This window comes from Nannospalax galili, unplaced genomic scaffold (genome assembly GCF_000622305.1).
Source record: "Nannospalax galili isolate Female #2095 unplaced genomic scaffold, S.galili_v1.0 scaffold117, whole genome shotgun sequence".
Taxonomy (NCBI): Eukaryota; Metazoa; Chordata; class Mammalia; order Rodentia; family Spalacidae; genus Nannospalax; species Nannospalax galili.
The window spans coordinates 842,867-860,097 of NW_008341422.1; the positions used below are offsets into that span (position 1 = coordinate 842,867).

A 17,231-nucleotide genomic window follows, 5' to 3' on the forward strand; every position below is an offset into this window, starting at 1 on the left:
ACTGAAGAAGATACCTCCTTCTCCAGGAACGATTTTCTGCCACTGCCCAGGAGTGCAGCCTCGCAAGCTCTTCCCTCAAATAAATTTATATACTTATTTATTTATTTATGTATTTTTTTTTTGTCTTTTTGAGATAGGGTCTCCCTGTAGCCACAGCTAGCCTGGAACTCACAGCAATCCACCTGCCTCTTGCTCCCAAGTGCTGGGATTGAAGGCGTGCGCCACCACGACTGGCATCCTTAAATTTATATTTAAATGATACTTAAAAATTGTCTGTATTTATAGAGTACTCTGGAAGTTTTGATACATGTATACGTAGTGTAGTGTTTAAATCAGGTTAGTTGGGTATGTCTCCTCAAACATCATTTCTCACTGGTATAAATGTTCATAATATTCTAGCTTTTTGAAATATACAATGTATTATGTATCTCTAATCATTTTACTGTACAATATCATTCCAGAACTTCTTATTCCTATTTAACTATTACTAGTACTCATTAAACAGCTTTCCCTTGTTCCCCATCCCTACCCCTTTCTCCTGCCTCTGGTATCTATTCTACTCCCAACCTCTATGAAATCAACTTCTTTAGATTTTACACGGGATGAGATCATGCCCTGCTTGTCATTCTGCCTGGCTTATTTCTCTCAACATACTGGTTTTTAATTACATTCATATTATAAATGACAGGATTTCATTTTTTTTATGGGCCAATGGTATTCCGTTTTATGTATGTACTACATTTTCTTGATCCATTCATCATCTAATGGACACTTAGGTGCTTTCCATTTCTTGGCTATTGTGATTGATGCTGCAGTGAATGTGTGGGAGTACTGATGTCTCTTCAACAGACTGATTTCCTTTTGGATGTCTGTCTAGTAGTGTGATTGCTGCTGGGTAGATTATAGTTTTTTGAATTCTAATTCTTTTCTCTAGTTTCAATAAATAAAGCTTTAAAGAAAGTGTTCTATTTCTATATTGCAAAAGCTAGCAGATTATATAGTAAGACTCAGTTTGGCTAATGAAAGTTGTCAAGTAGGTCTATGCTGGTTACTGTGTTTCTGAATATTAGGATACTAAGTTTTGATGTCAGAAAAATATTTTATAGGAATAGTAAAATGCCTCATTATAGCCATTTTGTGTCCTGGAAAGATAAGGTAGATCTGCTCTATTAAAAGAGATACTCTCAGTGGAATTTTGGAAGTTTTAAGTTAAATAGTGTAATTAAAATGTGTTGTCTTTTAAATATCTCCTTGTGTCTTCTAGGCCTTCCTTAAAGTTTCCCATGTCTCAATGGACTCCTGACTATAACGAGCTCTATACTTTGAAAGTGGATATGAAGAGTGAGATTCCTTCTGATGCACCAAAGACACAGGGGAGTCTGAAAGGGATCCTTCTGCACCCACAGCCCATCAGGGCAGCTGGAAGCTTTCCTGTAGAAGTGGAGATGATTAATAGTAAAGTGGGGAATGAATTCTCTCACTTGTGTGATGATTCTCAGAAACAAGAGAAGGACATGAATGACAAACAGCAAGAACAAGAAAAAAGTGTTGTTGTGAGGAAAAAACGCAAAAGCCAGCAGGCTGGCCCGTCTTATATGCAGAATTGTGTTAAAGAAAATCAGGGAATATTAGGATTGAGGCAACATCTAGAGACACCAAGTGATGAAGAAAACGATTCCTCCTTCAGTGATTGTCTATCTTCTCCCTCATCTAGTCTTCATTTTGGAGATTCTGATACTGTGACTTCAGATGAGGATAAGGAAGTCTCTGTAAGACATTCACAGACCATTCTTAGTGCTAAAAGCAAAAGTCACAGTGCACGGTCCCAGAAGTGGCCTCGGACAGAGACAGAATCTGTATCAGGATTATTAATGAAAAGACCTTGTATTCCCAGTAGCTCATTAAGGAGACTTCCATACAGAAAGAGATTTGTGAAAAATAGTTCCTCACAGAGGACACAAAAACAAAAAGAGAGGATATTAATGCAGAGGAAAAAACGGGAAGTATTAGCCCAAAGAAAATACGCGTTGTTACCTAGCTCTAGTAGTTCCAGTGAAAATGACCTCAGCAGCGAGTCCTCTTCCAGCTCATCCACGGAAGGAGAAGAAGATTTGTTTGTTTCTGCCAGTGAAAACCATCCGAGCAATCCAGCTGCTCCCTCAGGTGAGGTTGGAGTAAAATTGGAAAATACTGCCTGGTGTTTGAGTCTGTGACTTTGTGCACCTGTGATATTTCAGAAGAACCAAGTTCTTTTTAACTTTTATTCTTAAACTGTGTAAGCAAATTGCCATAATAAATTGAACTATGACTCTAATTTTAAGATACTAAAGGACTTTCTAGTGAAAATAAAGTCAGAATTTATTTCTTTATTTTAGATATATGTATGTATGTGTGTCTCTGTGTATGTCTGTGTGTGGATAAGTGCATATTATGTGCAGGTGCCCTTGGAGGTCAGAGGTGCCTGATCCTTCTGGATCTGGAGTTATTGGTAGTGATGAGCTGCCTCATATGGGTGCTGTGAATTGAACCTGGGTCCTCTGGAAGAGCAGTTCACGTTTTTTAACTGCTGAGCCATCTCTCCAGCCTTCAGAATTTCCTGTAGCTCCTGTTGGCTTTGATATTGCTGTATAGACCAGGCTAGCCTCAATCTCACAGAAATCTACCTGTCTCTGATGGGATTAAAAGTGTGTGCCACTGTGTCTGGTCAGATTTTTTTCTTTTGTAGATTAACCATTTTGTACATTTTTTTTTTTAATTTATTTATTTTTATTTTATATATATGAATGTTTTGCCTGCATGTATGTGTGTCACATGTGTGGGCCTCAGACCCCCTGGAACTGGAGTTAAGAACAGTTGTTTACTGCTATGTGGGTGCTAGGAACTGAACCCAGGCCCTCTACAAGAGCAATCACTGCTCATAACCACTGTGCTGTCTCTGCAGCCCCAGCGCCAGAGAGATTCCTTTTCTTTTCTTTTATTCTGTTTTTTTTTTTTGGATCCAGAAACCTGGGAACAAGAGGTTCTGTTCTTCTTTTTTTTTTTTTTTTGAGACAGGATTTCCCTGTAGCCCCAGCTGACCTGGAACTCACTATGTAGACCAGGCTGGCCTCAAAGTCACAGAGATCCGCCTGCCTCTGCCTCCCAAGTGCTGGGATTAAAGGTGTGCACCACCACGTCCAGTGAGATTCTATTCTTACTGCTCAGAAATAACAGCTGTTAAGTATGAAAGCATATGCAAAAATGAATAGTGTAGGCCTTTTCATACCTGCATGCTTAATTTCTTCAGTCCTAGTTCCCATAATATATAAAGTGTTCTGTAATTTATTTAACCAGCTTTTACTGATGAATATTTGCTGCACAATTTTTTACACACCTATGTAAGCATATTTAAATAGTAATATTTAAAAATGTGTCACATATATATGTATTAAAATGTTACTTGCTGCTGTTACCAGAATGCTTTTGAAGGAGTTTGCTTCCAGTTCCTTTGCTACCCAGCAATGCATGATGTCCTGAAGATAATAATGACTCCTGGGCTTGTTTTATGCTTACTCTGTCCCAGTAAAGTTGCGAGTATTTTATGTGTGCTCTCATTTAACCCTCCCACTACTCTCACAAGATGGATTCTGTTATTGTTCTCGTGTTTGTTACAGATGGTACATTTGGAAAATCATTTTAGAATGTTTTATAATTCAGAATAAATTGAAATATCAATGAAACTTAATTCTATTTTTTTAAAAATCTCAGCTCTTTCAAAGAATTGATTTTCTTAGATTCTTTGGAGATAGTTTTCTTTCTTTGTAGACCTATTTTGAATACTGACATTATTAAAAGTATTGACATGAATAGTGACCGGCAGAATGTCATAGTGGTAAAACTAGAACTTCAAGGTACTACTACTAAGTGAAGTATGTTTTAGTGTATATTAGGATAGGATTGGAATGTTTTAATTTTGAGTTTTATCTACAAAATGTTAATGTAAGTTTTTTTTGTTTGTTTTTGTTTTGTCTTTTTGAGACAGGGTTTCCCTGTAGCCCCAGCTGACCTGGAACTCGCTATGTAGACCAGGCTGGCCTCGAACTCTCAGTGATCTGTCTGCCTCTGCCTCCTGAGTGCTGGTGTTAAAGGCATGTGCCACCATGCCTGGCTAAATATGTCTGTTTTTTTCATTTCTGTTGGATATTTTACAAAGTGTTTGACTTCTTACTACAAACAGTAGAATGGTGATTATGGGGTGCTGGAGAGGGAAGGGTATAGCTGGTAGACTGTTAGATTGCAATGTGGTAAATCTCTGGAACTCCCTTCACAGTAGTCTGAGTATGCCCACCCATTGTTGCTGAACTTAAGGCAACTGGACTTAAAATGGTTGCAGTGGTTCTTACAAAGGTATGCTCCATTTTTCAACTTCTGGACTTTTCACAGATCTGCTGTGGAAAGGCTTCTTTCTAATGTCACCTGTACAAAAGTTAGCCACCACGCCTGTTTTTTTATTTATTATCTTATGTGTATGAGTGTATTGCTTGCATGTATGTTAAGTGCACCCATGTTGTACATTTTCTTCAGAGGTCAGAAGAGGGCGTTGAATCCCCTCTTCTGCTGTTAGCTGCCACATGGATGCTGGGAATCAAACTTGGGTCCTGTGCAAGTGATCCATCTTTCTTGTTCTGGGGTTTTTCTCTTAAACACTGAGAGTAAGAAAACAAATTCACCCACTTGATGTACATTTCTGATTTGTGGGTTCATCCTTTGTGCTGTGTACAATATCTTGCATGTCTGTTGTTTAAGAAACTAAACTTTGGACTGGAGCGATGACTCAGAGTTAAGAGCTTGTATGGCTCCCCCAGAGGACCTGAGTTTGAGTCCCAGCACCCATATCAGGTGGCTCCCAACCTCCTGTGACTCTAGCTTCAGGAGATCCAATGCCTCTGGCCTCTGGGCACCAGCACTCAAATGCACATTAACCACCCCCCCCCCCATCCCATTAGAAAATAAAATGAACCTTAAAAAAGGAAACTGCTGGGCATGGTGGTGCATACCTTTAATCCCAGCACTTGGGAGGCACAGGTAGGAGGATCTCTAGGAGTTGGAGGTGAGCCTGGTCTACATAGTTCCAGGCCAGCTGGGGCTACAGGGAGATCCTATCTCAAAAAGACCAAAAAAGAAAAATAAGAACAAAAAGGAGAAATTAAACTTGAAAACTTAAAAGATTTGCCAAATACACTGTAAAAGAACACTTGGAATTTAGCCTTGATTTTCTAGTTCTAAAGCTCATGTTCTTTACAGAAACTAATGAGAATAGCTACTCACCACTTGGGTGCCATTTCCATCTGAAATGCCCTCTTACTTCTGGCTCCTTTATTCCCTCTCCTGTCCTTTGTCTTCACCCTTAACATCTTTGAAGCCATAGCAACTTTGACTCTAAGTGTCATCTCTTGACTATCCTAAAAAGTTTACTACACAACACTCTATTGTTTTTTGTATGAATTTAATAGTAAAAATAAAGATTGCTGTCTAGCATTTAATCTACACATGCCCTTTAAATATGTTTTCTTTTTGCTTCCAGGAAGTATTGATGAAGATGTTGTGGTGATAGAAGCTTCCTTCACTCCCCAGGTCACTGCCAACGAAGAAATTAATGTTACCTCAACTGACAGTGAAGTGGAGATTGTTACAGTTGGAGAAAGCTATCGGTAAGATTTTAATTCCTAGTTGTAAACTTGAATTTTGACACTGGGTGGATTGACCAGAGGCCTTAAAAAAATTAATAAGAGGACCTGAAATTGGGCAGGGGATAGTAAGGGTGTGTATAGATTGGGGGGGGGTGTCAAAATATGATCAAAATAAACTATGTAGAGAAATGTTTAAACATATTTGTACTAACGATTCTTCCCCTCCTTACCCCCAGATGAGGAAAATAAAAGTGGGTTGTGATCAAATGTTTTAAAAGTCACAAAGTAGTTCAAGAAAGTTTTTTTTTTTTTTTTTTCTCCTAACTTCTAAACTAATAAAGTAACCAGAGGAATCTCTCTGGTGTCTCTTTATTGCTTTGTATTGTTTTAGGATAGGACTATAAATAGCTTGGTTTAGGATTCCAAAGTCAAATTTTCAAATCTAATCTAGGGCTAAATGTAGAAGATTGTATGGATATAATTGTGGACTGCATTTTGTATGTGTTCTTTTATTATAGTGAATAATTTGGCATTTTACCATAAAATACAAATAATTGATTATAACCCAGATTATTCGAAATAACAGAGAGAGCAGTGTTCCTGAAACAGCATTCTCCTTTTTCTGCATGAGTGGTTGATCTAGGAGCATTTCTAATCGGCTTTGGTCATTTGCTTGGTGATGTGTTCATTCACCTGTTTATTGAGTGCCTGACATTGTTCTAGTTGTTCTTTAAAAAATTCTCTGACCATTATTTCTTTGGAGAAATCTTGAGTGAAGAATTTTACTCTTTTATAAGATGGTATATGAGTTTCTAGGGTGACTAAACATAAATCTGTCCCTCATTTATATTTACTAACTTGATCTAACATCATTTAAGGTCTCGTTCAACTCTTGGACACTCCAGATCTCATTGGAGCCAAGGGTCGAGTTCACATACAGGTCGGCCACAAGAGCCACGGAATCGCAGTAGGGTTTCTACTGTGATACAGCCCTTGAGGCAGAATGCAGCAGAAGTTGTGGATCTTACTGTTGATGAAGATGGTAAGTTGGACTTGTAGCTGTAGAATTATGAAGGGAATTTGATAAAATACCTTAAATGACCGTTTTGTGATTAGATTTTTGAAATTTAACTCACTCATATTTTAATTTTCATTAGAAAGTATTGGTATCACTATTCTTGAAATATTTATGTTTTATTTATATTTGAAAAATCTTTCAAAAACATATAAAGGCATGGAAAGTGAGATTAATGTAAATATAAGTAATTCATAGCTAATGTTTATGAAGTGGTTGCTGAATGTAAAGGATGGTAGTTAAGTACATTATGAATGTTCAGTCTGTCTTAACAGTCTCTGAAGAAACTTCTCTTACTTTTCCCAGTTCTTCAGATGAGGTATATGGAGAGTGGTAACTTGACCATTGTCACTCTGTGTGGTGAAATCAGAATTGGCTCTCTAAGCAGCCTGGCCGTAGAGTTCATACTGTGCCAAGGAAAGTGTAGTTTGTGGCATGGTTTTGATAGTTGTGAGCATGGAAATGGTCGTTGCAATAGAACTTTCATTCTGTTCTTTGTCACAAATAGATCAGAAAACTTTGTAGTTCCCCAAAACTTTCTTTCCCCTTGGCACTGGGGGTCAAACCAAGGGCCTCACTTGCTACCACTGAGATTCACCCCTAGCTCTCCCTACCTGAAAAACTTTTTAACCATTTGTTTCACTGGATTGTATATACACAAGTTAGGGTTCTTAAATGCAGTTCTCATCTTTTAGTGACATTTCAGTTTTATATTGCAGCTAAGCTTTAAAGAAAGCTTTCTTTGTGTTATTCTTACTAGAAAGTTTGTTCTTAATGCTTGATTTCTAAAAAAATTTTAGTCATTATTGTTAAGATATTAACTTGGGGGGCTGGAGAGATAGCTCAGCGGTTAAGAGCACTGACTGCTCTTGCAGAGGACCTGGGTTCGATTCCCAGCATCCACATGGTGGCTACAAACCGTCCTTAACTCCAGTTCCAGGGGAATCTGAAGCCCTCTTCTGACCTCCTCGGCATTGCACGACACGAGTGCACTCACATACATGCAGGCAATACACTCATACACATAAAATAATGTTTGAAAAACACAAAAAAGATATTAACTTGGTCCAGGCGTGGGGCACGTACCTATAATCACAGCACTTGGGAGACCAAAGCAGGAAAATTTTGAGCTTGAGGCCAGCTTGAGCCATATATTTAGGAAGATCCTATTTCAAAGGAAAAAATGAGTTAATTTGTTTTAAAGTACAACCTGTTATTTGATCTGTTGTGAAATGCTAAGTAGACATTCTGTGTTTTGTAGAACCTACTGTAGTACCAACCACTTCAGTGAGAATGGACTCACAAATGACTAGCGCTTCCATTAGTACTTCAAATCCATCTACCTCTGAGCAAGCCTCTGATACTGCTTCAGCTGTCTCTAGTAGCCAACCTTCCACACTATCAGAGACTTCAGCTACTCTTACAAGCAATAGTACGACTGGTTCTTCTGTGGGAGGTATGTAAGAAAGTTGGCAAGAACGTATTCTTACTTTCATATGTGAGCAAAATAGTGCTTATTAGAATTAGACTATGATTTCATATTTGAATTTTGTGTGCTGTGTGACCAAAGTGTTTTGATATAACTAAGAACCTGAGGAAAAACAAATGGCTGACTTTGAATGCGTGAACAGCAAGAGACAAATTAGGTAAGTAGAATTTTATCAGGATAATAAAAAACAGTCTACAGAATGTGGAAAAATATTTACAAGTCATATGTCTGATATGAGTTCTAGTATTTAGAATATATGAGGAATGACCAGTGAATCACTTGTAAAGATGCTTAGCATCACTATCCATTAATGAAATGCAAATCAGAACCACCCTGAACTCCATGGTTACTTAACACCTGTGAGGGTGACTATCATTTTAAACAAACAGAAGCTGAATGACTACAACTGGCCATGTGTAGAGAAATGAGAACTCTGTGAGATGTTGGTAGCAATGCAAAACAGTGCAGCTGCTGAGAAAAACACATTGACTCTACCTCAAAAATAAAAATCAAAATTCCTGGACAACGTACCAATTCCACTCCTAGACACACACTAAAAATAATTTAAAATGGGGGTAGGAGTTTAAAAGTCCTAATGGTATCTGTCCATTTTTTCCACTTTCATTGTTTTTCCTTCTAGCATTATAAGTAAGAAACCTTTGCCTAACCCAAAGTCAAGAATTTTTTCCTTGTATATCTACGTGTGCACTGTACCACTGAGCTACATCCCCAGCCCTAAACAGTTTTGTAATTTTAGCTCTTAAAATATTATTTCTTGTGTTTGAGTTTGCAGTTGTATCTCTCTCTCTCCCATTCTCTGTTTAACTGAACTTTAAGATAGCTGTATTTCTGTCTTGGACAGTGATGCAGACACAAAAAATTGCTAGCTCTTTAGTAACAAGGACGTACACCATAGACGCTGTACTCATAAACTGACTATATCACTATTTTAATGACCATTTCATATTTTATAATACATTTTGCTTTTGACAGTAGTGTTTCATTTAATTGTCAGCTCCATGATTGTTATTGAGCACTTTGGAAATTAGTTGAGGGTGGATTAGTAAAGACTCCCCTTCTCTGGGAAACTAAGGAGAGAATTAAAATTGAGAACCATCTATAGGGAGATTTCCCACTATGACTATCAAATACTGTATTCTCTGAAAAAGAAATGTAGGTAGAAGTGAAATGGACTAGCTCATCTCATTTGTTGAGTGCATATTCTTTTTCTTTTCTCTTTTTAAAATATTGTATTATTTTTATTTTATGTGTATAAGTATATTGCCTGTATGTATTTAAGTGTACCAATGTTGTGCAATGCCCATGGATGTCAGAAGAGGGCATTGAATCCCCTAGAGCTGGAGTTGATGGATGTTAGCCACCATGTGGGTGCTGGGAATCAAACCGGATTCTCTGCAAGAACAGATAGTGCTCTTAACTGTTGAGTCATTTCTCCAGCCCTTTGCATATTCTTTCTTGAAGGGCTCTACTTGGGTATCTTATATACTTTTGGTTATCATTTAATGCTTTAAAATGTCTTGGTACTGGCATTGCATTCCCATTTTATATGAAGTCTCAAAGTTAAGTTTTTTTCTTTTTTTTTTGAGGGGGGAAGAGGTTTTGAGACAGGGTCTCCCTGTAGCCACAGCTAGCCTGGAGCTTGCTTTGTAGACCAGACTGGCCTCACATAGATCTGCCTGTCTTTGCCTCCTGAGTGCTGGGATTAAAGGCATGTGCCACCACACCTGGCTGTAAATATGTATTTTTAAAAGATTTTATTTTGATTTTAAATTGTGTGTGTGTGTGTGTGTGTGTGTCTGTGTGTGTGAGTGTGTGTGTCTGTGTGTTTCTGTGTGTTTCTTTCTGTATGTGCATGTTATTGCAGTTGTCCACAGAGGTCAGAGGCATCAGAACCCCCCCAACCCCAACTAGAATTAAAGGTAGTTGTGAGCTGCCCAACATGAGTGTTGGGAGTCAAACTCAGGTCCTCTGTAAGAGCAGTATATGCTCTTAATAGCTGAGCCATCTCTTGAGCCCTTTTTATTTATTTTAGATTTATTCTTCTTCATGTGTATGTGTGTATGCCACATGTGTGTGGGTGCCCTTGGAACCAGCGTTACGGGTCATGTGAGCCTCCTAGTATGGGTGTTGGGAACAGAATTCTGACCCTCTGAAAGAGCATCAAGTGCTCTTAACATCTTTCCAGCCCCCAGAGTAAATACTTGATTAAGGTCAGGAGCAATCTTTGCAACAGGGATTTGAACTCTTCTCATTCACTTCTCTTCACTGGTAACCTTAGGTAGTCTCATTCCTACCTACATTGTATGTCACATAGTCCCATCCTCACTTCAAAATTGTCTTAAAGCTTTTATTTATGTATTCAGTATGACTATTTGATGCCTTCATTCTATCCCAACTCAATAATTTTTTAGTTGTCAACTCCAATATAGTCTCTAAAAGTGCTTTATTTTATTTTTTACATGTATGAATGTATTGCCTGCATGTAAGTGCACCTGTGTTGTGCAGTGCCCATGGAGGTAAGAAGAAAGCGTGGGATCCTGCATGTGGGTCTGGGAATCAAACCCAGGTCTTCTACAAGAACAGTCAGTGTTCTTAACCACTGAGCCATCTCTCCAGCTCACTAAAAGTGCTTTCTTGATATTACTCTATACTCCTGACCATTTGTGAGAAAGATTTGTTCACGTTGTATTTCTTTGTACCAAGATATTTGTTCCAGATCAAATTGTTCTACAGAAACCTGATAAAAAGCAGGTCTAGGTAGTCACACCACGTTAAGGCCATTGTCCTAGTTTGTTCTTCACTGCTGTGACAAAAATACTCTGACCAATACCAACTTGGGGAGGAAAGGTTTTATTCAGCTTACATCTCCCTGGTTACAGTTCATCAGGGAGCCCAAGGTAAGAACTCAGGGCAGGAACCTGGAAGCAGGAACTGGAGCACAGGCCATGGTGGAACACTGGTTGCTCCCTGGCCTGCTTTCTTATTCAACACAGGCCCACCAGCCCAGGGGTGGCACCACCCACCGTGGGCTGGTCCCTCCCACATCACAACAATCAAGAAGATGCTTCATAAGACATGGCCACAGGCTAGTTCAATGGAGGCAATTCTCCAGTTGAGATTCCGTCGACCCAGGTGTGTCAAGTTGACACTAAAGCTATCCAGCACAGCCATTGAATTCTGCTTGCTTTTTTTCCTTCCAAGACCATATGGAATGTCAGTTCAGCTATTTTCTTGTGTAGTGTGTTTTCTTTGCTTTATACAGATTTCCAAACTTGGTTCATTTGGTTTCACTCTTTCCCAGGTTCCTAAATTGTCCTGGTAAACGTTAGATGCCAAACATGCTGTTGCCTGTGGAAGTTTGTAGTAGTCAGTAGAGATGTAATTACTGGCCTCAGTATTAGATATTTCCATCACTTCTCTTCCCTTTTGTGATTTTCTAAAACTCTCTCCTTTTTCCCAAGGCTTTCATCTCCCCTGGGAGATGAATTAAAAAATGAGTAAGATTCTCAAACATGAAGTCCTACAGCATTTAACACTCCCTAAAAACCTTTGTACTTTGTCACCAGCCCTTTCCAAATTCCTGATCTGTTACTATCTCTTCAACATTCCTTTAACTGTCTCCTAGCCTTAAGTGATGATGCTGTTTTCTTCAGTGTATTCACTGGCCCCATTGCTTAGTGTATGCACAGGTACATTGGTATGTATGTGTACACTTAGGTGGAATTTTTTTTTTTTACATTGCTTTGAATTTTCTGAATGTGTGCACATACTTTCTTGCCCTGCTGTCCATAGAAATCAGAGGACAGTGTGCAGGAATTAGTTCTCTCCTTCCACCAGATGGGGTCAAGGGTTGAACTCAGGTTCTCAGGCTTAGTGGCAAGTGCCTTTACCTTCTGAGCCACCTCTCGGGTCCTCATTCTTCAGTGTACTTCTGACTTCTGAAAAGAATAAAACAAATCTGGTAATCATCTCCCTCGAATACTAGGAAAGGGTGTGCTTGTTCCTCTTCACACTGGCCCATTTCATGATTGCAAATGTTTACAACTGTTACCAGTAGGGCACTAGCTCATTCTGTAATTTTAGACCATTGTCCTTTTAACTTTAATACCTAACTACCTGTTCAACATCTCCCCTGGACCATTTTGCAGGCACTTGCAAACTCAATATGTGTAAAACCGCTCATTTTTGTAGCCTCTGCATGTGCTTGAATTATGTATGCATTCTATCTAAATTCATTTGTTGAGCAAATATCTGGTGAGTCCATACTGTATTATTAGATATTTTTTCTAGTCTGTGAAATTTGTTTTTCTTCCAAGGGGGACAGAACCTAAATTTTCATCCAGCAGATCCTGCATTCTAGATAACGATAGCTCAAATTTGTCCCAGTATTTATGCGATGCTAGAGCTAGTCTTTTTGAAGCCACTATTTTATCTCAGAAATAGGGGTTCAGAAGCCAAGCATGGTAGTGCATACTTGTAATCCCAGCACTTAGAGGCTGAGGCAAGAAAATCGTTGCAAGTTTGAGGCCAGCTTGGTCTATGTAACAAGTTCCAGGACAACTATGGTTGCTTAGTTTTAAAAAGGAAAAGGGGTGGGAGGCAGGGTGTTCAGTTGATGACGCACTTGCCGTATAACCTGATGACCTGAGTTCAATCCCTACAACCTATATAAAGGTGGAAGGAAAGAACAGACTCTACAAAGTTGTCCTCCAACCTCCACACATGTGCTTTTGTATACACGTGGCCCCATCATACATAACACAATAGTAATAATAAATAATTTTTAAAATGGAAAAATGTGTTCAGCCCCAGGATTAGAGCTCAAGTCTGTGTAACTTCCTGTAGTTTCTGTCTGTTGTACAATACCAGTTTATTAGCTTATCATTCACATCTTATTTTCTAGATATTAAAGTTTTATTATTGTATATATTCCATTGTTTCTGAGTTTAGAAGCCAGTGGAAATGAAAGGAAACTGGCAATTAGCGACTCTCAGGTACTTTGAGGTGGGTGCTTATGACTTCAGAAGATGAGATTTTAAGTACCTAGTGGTCTGCATTTTGGGAAAATGGTGTATGGAATTAATGGTTCATAGAGTTCAGAAGATACTTTGCTTTGTAGCACATAATGAAAGAATATATATATTTTAGAAATTTTAAACTAGCTTTACTGATAACAAATGATTTGTTGGAAGCTAAGAAAAGATGATCTCTTAATAGATTTATGTATCATGATAAATATGAACCACCTGAAGAATTCATATTTTCAAAAAAATTACAGTGGAGACTACTACTATTATATGGTGTGTATGTGTTATGTATATGACACTATCACATTCCTTTTTGTTTTATTTTCAAAAAGAGGTTTGTTTATTTATTTATTTATTTATTTATTTATTTATTTATTTATGCACATGCCTGTGTGAATATGTATATATGCATGTGTGAGTGTGCATACAGAGTGGTCAAAGACAACTTGAGGGAATTGGTGGTCTCCTTCTACCATGTGGGTTCTGGGGATCAAACTCAGGTTGCCAAGCTTCGTTACAAGCACCTTCACCTGCTGAGCTGCCTCATCAGCCACTGTCACAATGTTATTTACAAAGATTAGTACACAGTACTTATTTTTACATGATGACACTGGATGATTTGATTATACTTTGCATTTGTTTCTGTCTCAAGATGACTCAAGGAGATCTACATCTAGTGCTGTAACAGAAACTGGCCCTCCTGCAATGCCAAGGCTACCTTCCTGCTGTCCCCAGCACTCGCCATGTGGAGGGACATCACAGAGTCACCATGCATTAGGACATCCACACTCAAGTTGCTTTCAGCAGCATGGCCACCACTTCCAGCATCATCACCACCACCACCATACTCCCCACCCAGCTGTCCCAGTTTCTCCTTCCTTTAGTGATCCTACTTGCCCTGTGGAAAGACCTCCTCAAGTACAAGCACCTTGCGGGGCAAATAGCAGCTCTGGTACCAGCTACCATGACCAGGTATGTGCAGTTTACTAAGTCTGTTCTCCCTCTCCCCCCTTATTTCCATTTCCTTCCTTTTTTAATTGTGGTGCCTTCAGAAGGAGGGAAAAAGCCCTGTTGATACGTGTTAGTGTGTGTGTTGCTCAAAGAGCATGTTTGATGCTGTGTTTATAAACCAAGGAAGTCATATTCTTTGTATGCAAAAATGGCCTAATTTCATATATGTGAAATTTAAAATAATTAAATCTCAAGGGTTTACAGATTGTCTAAATTATTGTAAATAATTAAGGGGAACAAGAATATGGAAGAGCACACATGATATTTAATCTAAAACTCATTTTTTTTGGGTCAGAGAAATGTCTCTGTGGGTAAGGGTGCTTGCCTGACAACCCGAGTTTGGTTCCTGGTACACACATGGTAGTGGAAGGAGAGGACTGACTCTCCCAAGTTGTCCTCTGACTTCCACATGAATGTACATCCCCACGCACTAACTGAGTAACTGAATAAAACTTTCTAAAAATTGAAAAAAAGACAAAAACAACAACAAAAAAACCAAACCCACAAAACACAACACCCAGGGAGGCAGAGGCAGAGGGGCAGAGGAGCAGAGGGGCAGAGGCAGGTGGAACTCTGTGAGATCAAGGCGTAGCAAGTTCCAGGCTAGCAAGGGGTATAGGGAAGCCATGTCACAAGCCAGCAAGAACAAAATATAATTTCAGGGAGAAAAAAATGTGACTTTGATCAAAAAAAAATAAAAATCTAAAAAAACCTTTGAAAAAACCCACAAAAAAATTTACAAAAAAAAAAATGTAACTTTCACTTATAATATGGTAGAAAAAAGCCAAAATGAAATTTCACAGAAAGCTGTTTTATCTTTTAAAACTTTGCTTACTGTCTCTGGTGGCTCTTACCTGTTAAAAAATGAAGCTGGCTGCTATTAGGCAGGAATTAGTGTAAGATCCAGTTAACAAGGTTTAGATGTTGTTTTGGCTCTGCTAACAGTTCAGGGCATTACTTGGTTGAGGCTGTTGATGTCTCTTGTGAATGAGGGGGTGTGGAAGGCCTTGATCAAAGGTAAAGCTTTCTTTTACTAGAAATTGGAGTTGAAAGGAGAAGGAGGCCTTATTAGACTTGTAGGAAAATGGGGATGTGACTCTACCAGCTTCTCGTTCCATTCATGAAAGAGCTGCCAGAAGAGGGGTTGTTCACAGTTTTCTGTTGAATTGATAAATAATCCAGCTGGTTAAGAGATCAGTTGTACAATGTTTCCTTTCAACTTGGGTCAGTTAATTGCAGGTCAACTGTCTTCTCAAGAGTTGATTGCTAAATAAAGGCAACCTACTTATCTCTAAATAAGTACTTAGACTATAAATAAAACTTAGTAGACTAATAGGTTTATATACTCCATTTAATGGGTATGATGGTGAACAGTGTGAGATTTTGAAAATAACATTTGAGACTTAATTTAGAAACCTGGAAGATTCTGAAATGAGATTAACCAACAGCTTCCACTTATAAGGAATGGACGATTCAGGTAGCTAGTCAAGTTTGTGATTGGATTGTGGACAGGCAAAGAAAAATTATGTCAATAATCAGAGGTGTTCCACCACCGGTCACTTTACTCTGTGAACACTTATTTTCTTGCATGTGGCTTTTTATTTTTGTGCTTCTGTATGTTGAGGCTGGAGATCAATGTTGGATGTCTCCTTCTCTCCCTCCCTCCCCTTTTATGCTGTAATGCTGAGGATTGAACCAGGGACTTGGAACATGGTAGGCAAGGGCTTTACCACTGAGCCGAACCCCCAACTTCCATCTTATTTTTCAGAGAGGGTCTCTTATGAACCCTGAGCTCTCTGGTTCAGCTAGACTGACTGACCAACAAGTCCTAGGAATCCTCCTGCCTGTCTTCCCAGTGCTAGAGTTTCAAGTGTGCACTTGGCTTTTTAAATGAATTTTGGGTGAATTAAACTCACATCCTCATACTTGAGTGGCGAGCACTTTACTAAGCCATCTCCTCCGGCCACATCTTTTCTTGAGATAAGATCTCATTGTATAGCCTGAGCTGGCCTTGATCCTTTTGCCCATACATCTCAAGTGCCAGAATAACAGGTATGTTCCATAGCACTTAGCCAAATCTTTATTTTCTTTAGTCATATTTTAAAAAATCACATGACTTTATTTGTGTGTGTGTGTGTGTGTGTGTGTGTGTGTCTGTCTGTCTGTCTGTCTGTGTGCACCAAAGCATGAGTATAGAAGTGAGAGGACACCTTGTGGGAGTTGGCCTTCTCCTACCATGTGGGTCCCATTCAGGCTTCATGGCAACTTTGCCTGCTGAGCCAATCATTTGGCCTTCCTTAATCACGTTTTTGAAAACTAAATCTGTACTGAACCCAAGCAGTAGATAAATATTTAAATTTAAATCACTTAATACAAAAAAACAATTTTTAGAAAATTTTTAGAGTAAAGTAAAAGTGGTTTACTTAATGATTTTAAGTTAACTAGCGCGTAATTGTATGTATTCATCTACAGGGTAATTTAATATAGGTGTGCAGTGTGTGATGGTCATGTCAGTAACTGCCATTTCCATCTCAAACGTTCATCATTTCTTTGTGTTGGGGTCATGGAAACACTTCAAATTAATATGAAATATTATTGTTGTAGAATGTAGTTACACTGTATACTTCAGACTACTGCATACTTAACTACTTCATACTTACTAATTAAACCTTCCCCCAAATCATATCTCTAGCAGGTGTGGTGGTGCAGACAGAGGCAGATCTCTGTAAGAGCAAAGCTAGCCTGGTCTACATAGCAGGTTCCAGACCACCTGGGGCTACAGGAAGATCTTGTCTCAAAAACAAAACAAAACAAAACAAAACAAAATAAAAAACCAAAACCAAACAAAAAAACCCAAATCATGTTTCTAATCAAAGGAAGCAATGGGTTTTAAATTGTTTTTCCACATGATGCAAAACTAAATAATGATTTAGACAGAT

The 17,231-nt window shown here is 38.6% G+C and overlaps 1 protein-coding gene across 7 annotated transcripts in view; it reads left to right on the top strand.

The window, feature by feature from the left end:
• The window catches only part of Rnf111 (ring finger protein 111), an 82,874-nt gene that overhangs the window by 44,740 nt on the left and 20,903 nt on the right, over positions 1-17,231 (top strand). For all 7 annotated transcript variants that reach the window (XM_029565270.1, XM_029565268.1, XM_029565271.1 and 4 more), the window contains exons 2-6: positions 1,265-2,163; positions 5,564-5,690; positions 6,548-6,711; positions 8,006-8,200; positions 13,934-14,253. In XM_029565270.1, the coding sequence (XP_029421130.1) occupies positions 1,284-2,163; positions 5,564-5,690; positions 6,548-6,711; positions 8,006-8,200; positions 13,934-14,253 (1,686 nt within the window). In that variant the 5' untranslated portion in view covers positions 1,265-1,283. The remainder of the gene's footprint in view (positions 1-1,264; positions 2,164-5,563; positions 5,691-6,547; positions 6,712-8,005; positions 8,201-13,933; positions 14,254-17,231) is intronic.